The 16,320-nt window shown below is 35.3% G+C and overlaps 1 protein-coding gene across 4 annotated transcripts in view; it reads right to left on the bottom strand.

The window, feature by feature from the left end:
- TRAPPC9 (trafficking protein particle complex subunit 9) overlaps nt 1-16,320 on the bottom strand; it is a 518,594-nt gene that overhangs the window by 481,743 nt on the left and 20,531 nt on the right. For 3 of the 4 annotated variants that reach the window (XM_042785807.1, XM_042785806.1, XM_042785808.1), the window contains exons 5-9: nt 13,871-13,897; nt 12,344-12,465; nt 9,899-10,024; nt 3,509-3,725; nt 842-985 (exon numbers count right to left, since the gene is read on the bottom strand). In XM_042785807.1, coding sequence (XP_042641741.1) covers nt 842-985; nt 3,509-3,725; nt 9,899-10,024; nt 12,344-12,465; nt 13,871-13,897 — 636 coding nt within the window. The remainder of the gene's footprint in view (nt 1-841; nt 986-3,508; nt 3,726-9,898; nt 10,025-12,343; nt 12,466-13,870; nt 13,898-16,320) is intronic. The other variant, XM_042785809.1, reaches the window with a different exon arrangement.

Here is a 16,320-nt window from a genome sequence, read left to right as displayed (position 1 = left end):
AGTTGTCACTGTTTGCTTTTCCAAGTGATTTTGTAAATGTTGCGTGGCCCTCCCCCACAAAACAGTCCTCATACACATCATTACCATTTCTGAAACTCATCCACAGACACATTCATTCCATTGTCATCCACTGACAAATTTAATAAATCCCACTGAAATGTACTGAATTAAAAACTTTTCTTTTTAAAGAAACCACAGAGACTTAGAGAAACTTAATCCTACTGATTTAGTTAAACTGTCTAATTCAATTCCATCACATTTAGCTTATTCAAGTTCACTCTCTCAAATAGAAAGATAAGAATCATGCCTATTCCCTTAAATGAATTCTGTATCCACACTATCAATGTTTCATCGGGAAACATATTTCAACAGAAAACTCATGGTAGATTCAGTCTGAACTATCACACACTCTTCTTTTCCGAATTCACTTTTCAACCTCAACTCCTCTCAATTTATTCATTAATAACACTTATGAAAGCTGCTAGTATTTTAAAATAATGCTTCTTTTTTAAATTCACATGCAAACTAAACCCTCTGATCACATTCTGAATATCCACAGAGGAAATAGAGCATTAGTCTTGAGGCAGTCAATCTACAGATGGAAAATATTAAAGGAAGTTTTACTTCAGATACTACACATCAAGGTCAGAACACTAATAGTTATAACTAATAACACTGTATACATGATTAATTACCATCAACAAGCTACCTCATGCACACACAGAATTCCCTAACTTCTGTGCGCTCCATTATTTCTCAAATCAAGTATATTACAAAACAAAGTCACATTATTTGACTGTAGGACAGAAAAAAGTGCAAATATCTCTTTTTAAAATCATACCTTGATCAGAAAGAAAATCCAGCATGGTCTGGAGCAGGAAAGATAGATGCCTGACACACAGAGCAGGATTGCCCATTCTTCTGGAAGCATACACAAGTTCATGAAGCAAACGCATCTGTACTGCAGCCCATCCTCTGTGAGTTCCTATAAAGCAAGCAGTCATTTAATACTTTTTAAACCTAGATGTCATCACAAACCAATTGGTTTTGATTTTCTTTACATACTAAGCAGTAATTTAATGACACTTACAAAAATCACCTAATGAAGCCAATAATTACAAAATCCGACTCTTGCACTCAAAACAGAAAAAAAATTAGGATTTTTGCATCTGCTTGAATATTCCAGTGTGAAAGTAATTTTTGCCTCATGCTTGTCTATCAATTAATAAATTTATCCGTAGAATTCAGAAAATTAACACTTCTCATGAAGTAAAAACAAAATGATACACAAAACCTTTAATGTTTTGTATTTTTTAAGTTCTCTGAACAAGAAATGCACATGACATTTCATACAGAAACTCCATTTTTATCTAAATCAAGGTCTACTTAACTCTCTTTAAAGATCAAGCAAAAGATATTTTCTCTAAATGCTTTCCTGGCCATTAAAAGTCAGTAAAAAACAATAAAACTACAGTACATAGTACATTTCCTGATTTTCAGACTTTAAAAACTAAGTTTCAGACTATGAATTATTTAATGTTTGCAAAGTACCTATGGTAAAAACAAACAGATTATCATAACGTAACTTTTCTTTCAAAAACGTAGTATGCAGTACTCTTCATAAAACTTAGCCTGTTTCTAGTAGTAAGCAAGAGTGATAATTTTTATATAATAGATATTCCAAGATTTGCAATACTTCATAAACTTCCAAACACCATTCCTTCTAATATTTTCTAGAAATATTTATTGCAACCAAACCTTGAGAGTTTATATTTTGCACACAAGAGTCTCATTATTTTTCATATGTGAAATGTCATTCTTATTATGTAGTTCGTACTATTTACAGTGATCTTCCCATATGTCTCTGAAACAGCCATTTTAGGTGTGAAATCTGACAAAGCACTTCAGTGCAATATAAAGGTAAGGTAAAAATTAAAAATAAATACTAATCATGTAACTTTCTGACTTTTAATCACCACTTCTTGCAGAAATTCTACAACCTCTTCTCCCAGTACAGTCCCATCCCAATCCTCTGCTTTTCCGTCATAGGTCACAGCATACTTTCCCCCATACCTTCCCTCTTCCTAGACTCTTGGTGTTTTCCTGCTTAGTCCACTTCCTATTTTCTGTCTCGTCCCACATATAATTTCTTTCAGTCACTGCTAAAATCATACCAGTTTTAAAAAAAACTTAACCATCCACATGTACAATGAGTTGTCTACATGCCTGTTTCATCAATGGAGCTAAGAGAGCTTGGAAAATTTCAACTAGTGGCTAGCCAGATGAGCTTTTCCATAGTCTCCTTTGACAGAACTGACGAGATAGCTCCATTATTTCAGTGGCTAAGTGACCTAGCATATACAGAAACAACTAAACTTACAAATGAACTTGCAAGACATCAAACTGAAATCCCAACATTAGTCTATGTACTCTCACAAATGGCAGCATAATATTCCAGCTGCTGTTTATTCATATTTAAACCAGTTCAGAGTTTTCGTACTGGTGAACTCCACCTCCTTTCCACCAACACATGCCCAGACCATTGCTTGATGCTCCTCTCCTGCAGCTACGTGTAGTGAATGGTCCCCAAAATGCTACTAAACAAAAGAATGCAAATTTGGGGGCAACGTGGAAAGGTTTACTCAAAAGGAGTTCCCAAGCAGCATATTAGCTGTCTCTTCCTTTAGAAGAAAAATGCTGCACGGTATAGTAAAATCTAGACAATTTTTTAAATTATTACTTTATATACAGCTTTAGATAAGATTGATAAAATTATTGAAAGAGCTAGCTTTCCTAAAGAAGGGCAGAAAGCGAACACAGTATTTAGCAGCTACAAGAACTGGCATGTGTTCTTACGAACTATTTTTCCTTTGGTTTTTAACAGATGCAATAAAACAGTAATTCAAATGATACATAGCATCTAAAAACTGTTGAAATGTCTTAACCAAATGCTAGTCTTACAGATAACATCAGTCTGATCTAATTTGTGGGAAAATGTGGTATATTTGACCATGGATACAGACATAATTACATTATATGCATGTGTACATACAAAAATATGTAAAAGAATCTTTCTTTCCTTCACTATAAGATTAAACAGCAACAAATACCAAGAGATATACGATTTTTGATACACAACTTGAAGGCACTTTAACTGAAAAAATACTAAAAAATAAAGTATTACCTTTTTTATACTGAGAAGTATATAATCAAAACAAAGACATTTTTGAAAAAGAGTGGAACCTAAGCTCTCATAAATAAAACATCATTATTTGCTGCAGAGGAATACAGCAACACATTCAGCAGCAGCTTGCAGAAATTTGAAATTATTGAAAGCACCACTAAGAAAAAGTGAAAGTATAGCATTAAAGAACTGTTCTATCTGCCACAATTAGTTTCAAATAGGTAAATGATTTTGGTTTAATTTGAAATCTCTCAAGGAAATTAGTTATAGAAAGCCAGATGAGAGATATACTATGCTAAGCCATACTTGCCCAGAGACACTTACCTTTGTTGAAATCTTTAGGATCCAATGATAAACTATACCCAGGGAGAGTTTCCAAAAGCAATTTGTAGCAGGCCCTCCACCCGGGTTCAGGGATGCTAGGTGCAGCACACTGCATTGCTGCTATACGCTTGAAAAAAGCAGACTTGCGGTGAAAACCAATACGTTCATACAGCTCAGAAAGAATGCTGTAACGCTGGATTTTCTCTTCTTCTGAAAGCTGAAATTTAGAGGGAAAAATGATTGTTTTTAATCAAAATTTTAAAGCGTATGTCTGAGTTTTGGGAAAAAAAAAAAAAAAAAAAAACACAGTAGGAAAAAAAAATGTAGTAGACATATCTCCAACACTACAGAAGGCCAGTGATTTTGCATATAGCCAGTCATGACAGCTTCTGCTGGCAAGAAAACTTAAACTTGCTTCAAGTTCAACAGCTAACAAAGGCAGCAAAGATAGAGTTCTTTAGCAACTTTATTTGTCAGTAGTACTAAGTAAATACTCAAAACAGTCAATAACAGCTAAACAGCTCCACATTATATGGAAGATATTTAACATGACACTCATGTGTATAATAAGAATGCAAATACATACCACTTCCAAAATCTATTGATTTACCAAGTTAAACATTTTCATCCCTTTAAGATTAAATCTAATTATTAATCTTGAAATCTCAAGCTATGAAAGCAAAGAAACTACTGTCCCAATTTTTATGTCTCTGATCTTGTAAATCACAAAATTTTCATTCCATGATACTATACATATGCAGACTGCCAATTAATAAGGAAGAATTCAGCAAAAGGTGAAGCCCTGTTAGGCTTAAAGTTGAAACAAACTTGGTGAGTAACTAGCAGCATGTGCTCCTTTAGCTTATTAATATATTGGCAAACTCCCAAGTAACCATTCTTTCCCCTCTGCTTTGAATGACAGTCTTGCTTTGAAATCAGACAGCAAAGAAGAAAGTGCCACAGAAACTCTGGAAGCTACCAACTACTTCAAATCTACATCCCAGTAGCAAGCAATAATTGAGTTCTGACGGTGGACCAATGCTGACACCTAGTGTACAGTATCTGGCATGCACAACCAAAAGAAATATAAAATATTTTAAATTACACTGAAGCTGCTAACACGTTTTGCAAAGGCGTTTAAAATGACAAACTTCATACAAAAATAGCACTAAAGGACAGAAACAGCATTTCTGCAACTCATTCTTCAAAACTGAACGTATCAATCAGTGGATTCTGTGCATTTAACTTCAGATACTTAAAGACTTGGAAAGTCAAAATAAGATGCCAGCCACATTGTTTAACTTTTACAGAAATAATTACCTCTTATAAATGAAACTTCAAAACATCCTTTAGTCACTTAAATCCTAACGTAACTCAAAAAAAAATAGTCTGTTTTGAAAAGTCACTTCTATTTTTGGACATGGGGATATAAGAGACATCAAAGAAGCCTTGAGTTTTCAGAAGGCAACATGACCTTATCTGATAGTTCAAATCCTAGTACTTCAGGGTATGAAGAGACGCAGACACACCAGCAAATTGTTTTAGAAAGTTTCAGACAATTTTTGAAGCTAGGTGGCTGTTACCCTCAGAACTGACAATACAAGACAATACCCAAAGCAAAAATACCACCCATTCATGTAAAAGACCAATCCCTGTAACAAGAGTTGTACAAAAGGCAGTTGCACCAAACTGAAAACTTTCATGACTCACTGCAGCTGGAGAGAACTCAAAGCACAAAAAGAAAATACAGAACAATTATAAACCAGTTTATCAGAATCCCCAAAAGCTATCATTCAGAAAGAACATGAGGTGTCAGAGTAAGGTTACCGATTCTAGCAGAAGAAAGCTGCTCCACCTTTTCTTTTTCTCGTTTTTCCATTTATGTCATTTTAAAAAGGTTACCACAATAAAAAAATATGGCAGCAGAGTCAAAAAGGGCATGAGCACATGATCACATATTAAAGTTAAAAAAGCTTAAGAATATAAACTATCAAAAGCTATTCCTCAAATACGTAATACTGTCAATGTTCACACACCTATGGAAACTAAATTTTTAAGATGAGAGAAGACAGGATCATGCTATTTAGGTAGACATGAGCACTCACTAATAATTGGAACAACTATGAGAGGCAACAGATTCTCAGAAAGTTTTATTTTTATCCTATCTGAGTAAGTTTTTAACACTGCTATCTAACTTACTGCCTAATGATTATCCACAAAGTTACTCAAATATTTTCTGCAGTTGCAGGAAATTGTTTTTTCATCACTACAAATAAAGCAAAATTGCCTTTTCCCTCAGCGCAAATAGTTATGTGTTCTAACCAAGGATGTAAAATAATAATAATAAAAAAACAAAACAAAAACACCTACACAGATACTCCAAGTAATTAATTCTGAGAAGGCTACAGCAGTCTTTCTGCAGGCCATTAGCGTAGCATTCACAAACATCTTTCCTGACCTTACAGATTTATAAAAGCTTAAGGCATATAAAGTGTCTGCAAAATAGCCAACACCTGTAGCACAGCATCTTTTCCAGCTGGTTGATTTTCATTTAACTTATAACAAGCCAAGTTAGCAATGGCACCTGTAAAGGCTGTAGTTCACCACCAAAGCAACTGAGTCAGTTTTTTCACAGGTTTGTTTTAAGACAGGCTTTCAAGAGGACAGCTTTTTATTTGTTTTTTAATTATTCCTTACTATATTAAAACTATAATCTCACTTTCTTTGTAATTAGATGTTACAATTTTTTCCTCATAACTGAATGCAAAGATAAGTCTTGTTACCCTGCAGCTTTCCTAGAATCAGAAAACAGCAATTACATAATGTTACTAGACTGTGTAGCAGATTATATACATGAAAAAAAACTAGTTTTCCTGTTTATCAGAAACATACATTTTATACTGTGAAGGTTTTTTTTTTTCCTGCTGTCAAATATTGGTTGTGCTGATGTTCTATCTACCTGTATTCCAGTTTCCCTAACCTATCACAGGATGACTCCTCCTTTGAGTTAATCGAAACTGTAACTATTACCTGCTTCCATGCTATTTACAGTAAATCCTGAAGAGCTGGAAATATAATTCTCATCCATACACCTCCTTATAGAAAACACATTCTCCAACAATGGAAAGATTCTCTTATGTATCTCATAATAACACTTTCTAGAAACACTTCCATCAAGGAAATGACAAAATAGTAGACATGCAGTTATGAGCTAGAAGAATGTCAGCCTTGATTGAAATCAATAAAGGTACTGGGCCTTAATACCCAAATAATCAATACTGTCAAGGTGTCGCTTTGTTGGGTTTTTTTAAAACAACCAGATATAGAACTTCTACAGTGGCATAACGATAATAGATATAACTGACATCAGGAAACAATTAATCATTAGGTATACAAGGTACAGCAGAAGATTTCAGAGGAAAAGACCCAATACAAAATATTAATATGATTTTCTTTAAAAAATTTAAAAACAGTGAATACCAATATCACTTGAGTATCCAACTTAACGTATCTTTTTTCCTAGAACACATCTACTGAGTACCATCACCGTTTGTTTGATCTCCCATGTTCTGCAAACGATAAGAGTTACACTCAGTGATACAGAATCATTACAGAAAGCCAAGGTTGGAAGGGACCTCAAAACATACTCTGGTGCAAACTTTTGTGGGAAAGGGAATCTGCCTGACATTGAGAACCTTGTCCAATCACAGCTTGAAAGACCCCAGCAATGTGATCTCCAGCATGTCACTGAGGAGGTTGTTCCAGTGAAGGATTGTACTTACTGAATTTTTTTTTTCTTACATTGCAATGAGACCTCTACCAGTGCAACTTCTACCCACTGCCCCTTGAGTTCTCCATTTTGCTCCTTCTGAAGAAAGAGGCTCCATCTTCTTTGTAGCTGCTCTTTAAGTACTGGAATACTATCATGAGATCCCCTCTGAGCCTTCTCTTCTCCAGGGAGAAAAAGACCCAACTCCTTCTGTCTTTCCTTCTTCATCAGGCAGGTTCTCCAGCCTTTGATCATCTTTGTGCCACCCGTCTGGATCCTCTCCAGCCTGTCCATGTCTTCCTTGAGCTGTGGGCACCAGAACTGGACACAGTACTCCCTGTGCGACCAGGAAAGGGCTTAGTGGTGTGAGGTGGTCACATCTCTGTCTCTGCTAGCAACGTCCCTGCGGATGCAGCCCAGGATCCAATCTGCCTGTGTTGCTGCAGCAGCACATGGCTGACTCCTCTTCAGCTTCTTGTCTGCCACAACACCCAGGTCCCGTTGATCAAAGTTACTTCCCAGCCACACAGAAATCCTACCTCGTCCTGATCTCTTTGGTTATGTCATCACAGGTGCAGGACCTTGCACTCATCTTTGTTAAACCTCATACATTTCTTGTTAGCCCACTCTTTACAGCCTGCCCAGGTCTTTCTGTAAAATGGCTCTCTCTTCTGATGTGTCCTCCTCCTCACCACCCAGTCTGGTGTCATCATCAATCTCATCATTCCAGATCATTTTTTGAAGATGCCGAAGAGTGTGAGGCCCAGTATTGACCCCACTTGTGACAAGCTGCCAGCCTGAGCAAAAACCTTTGATCGGCACCCTTGGAGTACAGTCTGTTAGCCAATTCCCTACCCATCTCACAGACCACCCACCCAGTCTGTGTCTTGTCAGTTTGTTTAGGAGCAGGGTGTGGGAAACTGTCAAACACTTTGCTGAAAGTTGGTAGATGATATTTGCATTAACTCCATATATTCTGACCAAGATACAATACGTCACATACCTGAGTTTTATTTCAAGGTTTTCCAGACAGTGGGAGATCTGGCATTTATGGAATATATTTTATATAGTGTGAGAATGCACAGTGAGATATGCTTTACATGCACAGAGATTTATTTGCAGGGTCAGTAGCTGATGACATACATCAAATTCAAAGTTCCTCAAGGGAAATAACAAAGCAGAGAGAAAAAGACCAACCATCTAGGAATAAAAGCACTGAGGCCTCCAAAACACCCTTCTCTGGTTTTCTCCAGAGCAGCAGGTGACAAAAACGATGATGCCTTCTCACAACGTTTTTTCACTAGATGCATTTCATCAGGATCCACTCAAACCCTTGGTTGCTTCTATTTGGGACTCTATTAGAGCTGTCTGGGACAAGCTTTGATCAGGGCATGTGTTGCATGCTGACTAGCTGCCAGGCTTTTTGTTTGTGTATTATTAGGTAATGCTTACCAGCTATTTAAATGACTTATGTACTTTGCCATTCACTAAGTCTTATTTTTTAACTCTAATCTAAAGTGGAAGTTGCAACATTAGTGTTGTCAGGGAGAACAGGTGATTCTCACAACAGTAATTGCTCCCATAAGAAAATCAACATATCAGCAATATTGGAGTTTGCAGGCCATGAGAATAACAGTGCAAGATGATGGGAAAAATACTGCCACAGCAGCTTACATAAAAGCCTACAGAGCTCCCAGCGAAAGACAGACTACAGAATTAAAGAGAACACCCTTAGCACTGCAAAGATTACAGCAGATAAGGTACTCTGCAACAAAATTTATTATTTTTATGATAAGATTATAAATTAATTATGTTATTGTTTACGTTGGGTCAGAAAATTGACTCCACAGAAAGGATTTTCTGCAAATGAAATAAAATATTCTACCCCCCTCAAACTTCCTGTCCCCCATCTGGCGTTAATAAACTAAATGGTGTGGACTTAAACTGCTGGTCTTATCAAGATGTAATGAGCAAAAAATGGAAAAACGGAAAGAAATATAACAGCTTTTTATGACTTCTTTCAACCACAGCAGTCTCCCTGTAACCAGTGACACTAAGCTTGAGACACTGATGAAGTGTTAGTCTCGTTTCGTGGTTGTACTAAGCATTTTTTCTCACAATTCCAAATACTGATTTTCTCCTCTGATTCCTTTCTGATGTGGCCTAACCAACACTTCACACTACACAACAAAAAATAAATTTATTAACAACACTAGTCAGACTCTTAAACTCACTTTGCAACAGGCCATTCCTTATTTGCTCACAGTTTCGCTGAACAAGATACAATATAAAAAAAAAAAAAAAAAATCCACTGCAGATCTGTCCCAAGCAGCTGTTTCTCCCTGGTGTAACAACAGAGCAACAATGGGATTTTTTTTTCTCCACAAGGGAGAATAACTAATAGAGTCTTTAATCTGAAACAAAGTCCTCATGTTTTTAGATGAACTCTGAATACCTTTTCAACCAGACTCACAGATGCGAAAATCCTCAGAAGTCAAATCCTAGTGAGAAGGAAGGTAGTGATACAGAAAATAAACCAGAGTCTCCTGAATCTAAGTAACTTTCACACTTCAGTATAATCTCTCAAACAAGAGAAAAATAACTGGACTTTCTGCACTGACCTGACGAAGGTTGATATAAACTGCATTCTGAAGAAACTCAGAGGCTTCCATGCTCCTTTTCTGTATTGCAAGGACTCTCACTGCCTTCACACAGGCTTCCAGTTCAATCACACCAGCATTCTTGTACTTGAAGAGGGAGAAAAATAAAATAATATTGAAGTATTGCACCTGTTAGATTTGATAAGTATTTCTGCTCAACACATAAATCAGCTGTTAGCTCTTCCAAACCCAGCAAATCCTTAATGCTAGTGACTATAATGTTAAATTATCAACATATGCCCAAGTGAAAATTAAGGTGTCATCTAAAATGTTATTATGCAAAACAACCATTTTCAGCCTCTCCACTCACTTTTCCTATTTTGAGGCACAGCACAGCTTCAGTCTGAGTTCAGACAAGGAGAAAAGTTGGGAATATTAGTATCATTTTGGATAACCTCATACATATGGTGGGTGTGGATGGTACGTCTGCAACAAAGAAAGAAATTCTACCTTTGCAGTGTAATAAGTATGTAAGCAAAAAGGTCAGTTCTACAGTGATTCATCACCACCTAAAACTGTTCTATCACAATGAACAAAGAATTAATTTTGCCTTTTATACTTATTGTAATACCCTATATTGCACAGAAAGCTGTATCAACAGAACTTTAGTTTTACTGCATCAATTTTCTCTTTAGTTGAAACAGTATCACTGATGACAAGTGAATTACAAACCATTCTGAGTTTTCTAGTATCTATTTACGAAACATTTTCTGTGATTGTTTCAGTTATTTAGCTTGCTTAAGAAAGTCAGAAGAGATGTACATTGATCTCTTTGATCTAAGACAACAAGCACGTGTATTTTCTAGACAAAAAATTTGATCTAGTTACTTCCTCAAACAATACTGATATTGGATATCTGAGTCAGTCTATTTCCTGCTGAAGCTAATCTCTGCAGGTATTTATCATGTTTGAAATCTAATGGGGGAAATAAAGCTGAGAACAAAATGCAAGAGTTACTCCACCAAAGCAGTTACATACTCATCTCTTGTGCATCTGTATCAGGAAAACCAAATCACTGGAGATCATTTTAGAAGATGCTACAAAAGTTTCTCAAGCTCAGTGATAACATAAAAAATATGTAGGAAGTGCCGCTTCCTTAGCCTTAGAGCTAGGAGTTACTCTATCTGTAGGTCTTAAACAGACAAAAGCTAACTATGCTTGTCTTGAACAGCTAGAGAGCATCCCAAGACAAAGCTCTTTGTTCTTTGCAAGTGCAGCTGCAGTGAAGCATAGTTACTACTTGATGAGAGCATAATGTATATTATTATTATCAAAATATAAATATCCTGCCCTAAGTTCAACAAAGTCCAATAATTTTATACTTCTAAAGAAATCAGACTCTTTCTAGATGAGCAACTTACCTTTAAGGTAACATAAAAAGATGAATGCACACTTAATAATTCTTGCTGTATTGATGGATTCAAATTTATCTGAAACCATCCCCAAAACTATCACCTTTCATTGTTCCTGATCATAAATTAACTCATCCACACAATCTATCTTGTTTCATTTGGAGAGTCTCCCTTCAACACAAACATGGAAATGCCACATCATATTTACATAGCTTAGTCTAAAGATACTTTCAGTATCAAACAAGAGAGATACCTGAAATTAAAAAGCAATTAAAGCATAAATAACTGCACTGCAATACAATTAGACTCATCTTTAATGTTGATATGGATACTGAGCCACTATTGTCACAGTATTAAATAATTTTTTTCTCTTCATATTATGAATGGAAATATTAAGCTACCTTACTACATTATGCTCTGAACATTTGCACAAAAACCTAAAAAAAAATGCTTCAGTAGAGCTGAAAACTGTTGAATTTTTCTAAATCCTCTCTCAAGAATGTTTGTCCTTCACATTTCCTCCATGACCCCCCACCTCTCTGCATGCTCTAAATGCTAGCCTTCCTGAACAATCCTGTAAAATCACATCCATCAGCAGCAACCTCTTCATAAACTCCTTAATTCCCCAGCAGGCACAGTAAATAAGCATTCAGCTTACACAACACACAGAAGCATCACTGGAGTTGACGATGTATATATTAAGGACCATAAACATATGTAATAGTTAACAAACCTTCAAATATCTAACACTTCTGCTTAGAGTGCTTTAAAACTGTAAGACAATTCATCCCAAACCTCCAAGTACTAGCAAGCACAGTAAATAGTTTACTCAGCACATTGCTGCTTTAGGTGTTGTCTTTGACCAAAATTCTGAGATTCCCAGACTCTAAACAAAGCACTTAGTTCAACAGTATAAATTATTCCTATTTCTTCCATTACCATATGTTCTAAAACTATATTGCATGTGCTTTAGAAGATCCTCTGAAACCAAAACCACAGCAGTTCATTATTCACAAGAATTTCACTGAAGTGTCTTAAAAATAAGTAGAGTTACCTTGCCGTAGTAAGAAATGGCTTCTTTATATTTATCTATGATGTCTTCAGGACTAAGGCAGTTCTTGGCACGCCCTATCTCAGCACTGGTGTCTGCATTTATACCATTTGAAGTCAGCGCACCTAGAACAACACAGTACAAGAAATGAGCAGAAGAACTTTTAGCAACTACTAAATATCTAAAAAGAAAACTAGGATATGCTGTAGGTTTAACCAAAGCTTACACAAAGACTAATTGCCCTACCTAGAAAACACTAGTTCTGTTTTACTATGCTATTTTAAAGAGTATAAATGAAAAATTGATTCAATCATAAACCAGCAAACAGGAATTAATCTTTTACTTCATAGTAATAAATATATATTCATAATCTTTTATGTTTATCTGAATATTTAGACTATGAGTAAAGTATTAGATTGCTAAAATTAGATTATGGCCACATCTGAACATGCAATTTTAGTCTTTGGATTATTCCTTGTTCTATTTATGAACTGTATTTCTAAAGCACACCTAAGAAAAAAAAAAAAAGTGCAAATTTTTTAATAAACTAATTATTGGAACAGAAGTATTCTCCTCCAATCATGTAAAACAAATACTTCTCTTCCCTATAGCTAATCACAGAAAACCAAGTGTTACGCTGTAACAAAGGCCGCCAAATCTGAGCCTTCCACATTTAAAAAAAATAATTACCTGAGGCTCAGACAAAACAGTAAGAAATTGCTTTTTTTATATAAGAAAGAAGGGGACAGACAGAAAGCAGAGTCTTTACATACATAAGGGATAAGAATCTGAAATAGAAGCCAAGGAAATTGGGATATTACAAAGAACATGAAAATTTTATTTCTCAAATTTTATTTTATTGCAGAGTTAACACAATAAAATTTAAAACATATATCAAAGGTTGGCCAGGCTTTATACCCTTTTGCATGTTACTTAATCTACAGGAATATTCAGTAATTTATTTCTTCAAATAAAATGGCAAAGAAATCTTTGTGTTTCAGAGCTGGACCTAAATCTCAAAAGACAGTTAAAAACTACTGTGAAAGATACTTTCTATTCCCTCTATATATTCAGTAATTTGTTTACATGCTCAAATGCTACAGCAACTTTTTTCTATGTTTATCAACCTTAAAGAATCATACCGTGCATATCTGGAGATTAACACCTTAGGGTTTTTATAGAATTGAAGTGCAAAATCTTTGTTAGTAATGATTGAAAGAGTACTATGACACTACAAGACTACATGTGACCATTCAGGTTTGTCGGTTAAAAAAAAATTTTAAATCCTCACTACTCATGAGAAGAAATAATCTTGATTAGAATTTAAAGTGACAGAATCATGGAACTACATCATTTATTTTGTGCCAGTTACCCTTCCATCTTTTTGCTTCCTCAAGATTTATAGCCAAAAACTGAAGCATCAGCAATCGGTACTAGTTTTGGCAAGTGGCAGTAACTATCAATACAAATGCAAAACATATGCAAGTAATAAAAGATAAGACTTTGGAAACATGCATGAAAATAATGTACCTGGATCAATGAGAACTTCTTGTGCCCCTAAAAGGAGGAACAAAAATGATTTTTTTTTTCAGCCTTAAATATAGCCAACAAAATAAGCTCTTACAGTGTTTTATAACTCATGTCAGGCTTGAACAAAATTATAAGATTTATTAGGATCATCATTGCTATTTTGAAGGACTACCAATTATAATTCAAGTAGTCACCATATGTTAAATCTCATTTTGTTAAAAAATCCCATAAACTTGCAATGAACTCTATGACACATCAAGAAATGAAGAATTTTGAATGTATAATTTAATGCCATATCCTCTTTCTCCTTTTCCTTTATTCTTGCTTTAGTTGGTAAATTTCCATCACAATCCACTTACTATATTTTAACATCAGGTCCTACAGTACTTAAATCTCCTTATGGGAGCTCATTTAATCTACAAAATACTCTAGAATAACATTTTCAAGTAATTGTATCCCTTTCAATTGTCATTAACTCCATCAAATTTTCTGAATAATTGAGTCATGCCAATCCAACAAGCCAGACTATTCACATAAAATAGTTGCCAAGAGTATTGTAAAGTTGGATTATCAGATACATAACATCTTGTTCCCCTAAACTTTGATGGCAATAAAACTGTTAAGATCAAGGTTCAAGCAGTCAAAACCCACTTCTTTATGAGCCAGACAGGACCTCCCTTCAGTTGATCTGCTCAGACTCCAGACTAGTGATGTCTAGATCTAGAGATAAATCAAAAAGATACTCCAACAGTTCACTCAGGTGTCCTAATTCTGCTTGGGGAAAGAGGAAGGTCATGTAACAAAATTACACTTCAAACAAATAAAACACAAAAGAGGAAACCCAAAACAGCTAGTAAACTAAACATAAAGGAAACTAAACTCAGCTTATTCAACATACAAATCGCATAGCAAACAGACTATGACAGGAACTAAGCAACCAAAAGTCGTCTTTTACACTGAAGGCTGCAGAGACAAATCCAGCTGATCAAGGGGACCCAGCCTAAAGCTCTTCCCTCTACAAACAAAAGGTTTCAGGAACATGAGAAGTTACGCTTCCCTAAAACGTCAAAGTTCCTTTTTCACAATCAGCAAGAAATTGCAGTCCAAGGGCTCATGACAATGACCAAGGAAGAAACCTGTCTTTGGAGCAGGCAAGATTCCACGTCTCCTTCCATCTGATGAGTACTTTAAACACTGTTATCAAACTCATTATCTTCTGAATGAACTATTCCTATCAAAAGAGTTTCAAAAGAAGTTGAATGCTACACCAACAAAAAAACAGGTAATATTCCGATGGCTACAGATAGGTAAGAAATAGACTGCAATTCTGCTTAATAGGAAAAAAAAACAAAACAAAACAAGAAAAAAACACGCACCTTCAACACTGCCCTCAAACTTGTGCTCAATATTATCTAAAGAGAGATTATATTAATGCTCCTCTTTCCAAAGATGTTTCTATATAAAAGACACCACATTTTTTGAGCAGCCAGATCCTGTGCTAGAGCCTAAAAATGCCAAATGGTGGAAATCACTGGAGAGTCAAAAGAATGATGTTTCTCTTAACCAGGTCTGGGCACAATGGCAGTACCAAGAAATCCCATCCTATCAAGGCTGAAGTACAGGCACAAGAAGAGGTGCAATTCCAGGCACATCAGGAAGCAATAAAGGTAACTCTCACATCTATATGCCTCAAAAGTAGGCACAAATTGAATGTTAGTTCCAAGTATGGCATTTCTTGATTTGCACAGAATTTGGAAACCCCTTTTGTTTCTGGCCTTATCCTAAAGAAAGATACACTGGAATTTGTTCCCCAGATTAAATACGGTGTTACAATTATTTTTGTGAGGAAAGTAGATTATAAGCAAAGGTGCAGTTAGAAACAATTTTAAATGAAAAGCACTGCAGAGTCAAAAAAAGGTATTGAAAAGAAAATTTCAGAAAACTTTGTAGGAAAAAGACATCACAAGAATAGCTGTTGACTAGACAGAGTTCAGCACCTCAGATCACAAAACATTAAGAGATCATAACTAGAGTTGGGGAACAACATCTAATGGACCATGAAGTAACATCTTCATCTGAAAAGGATGACAAAAAACCTGTAATCTGCTTTTCTTCACACAAAGTCCTTCAAAATATCTTATATGAAATTAGAATATTTTTTAAAATATGACCACACTAACAAGTTTGCAAACATGACTTTGAAAAATAAGACAACTTATATAGAGAAGCAGCAGCAATATACCCAAAATATACTTTATTCAATTATTCTGGTAACTGTAACTTTTTTATTTCCTTCTTTAATAACAAGGAGTATCTACTACAGATTGCAGCATCTGCTCTTAAATATTCATCGAAGAGTGAACAAAGGTCAATAACTGTGTGAAATTATATTATAACAACCAACATAAAATGCACTCATATGTCACGGGACCAAATGCACAGATTTTAAT

The sequence above is a fragment of the Tyto alba genome, unplaced genomic scaffold, assembly GCF_018691265.1.
Source record: "Tyto alba isolate M040663 unplaced genomic scaffold, T.alba_DEE_v4.0 Super-Scaffold_9, whole genome shotgun sequence".
Classification (NCBI taxonomy): domain Eukaryota; kingdom Metazoa; phylum Chordata; class Aves; order Strigiformes; family Tytonidae; genus Tyto; species Tyto alba.
The sequence above is the reverse complement of the archived record's forward strand: the minus strand, read 5'-3'. Positions and strand labels throughout refer to the sequence as shown.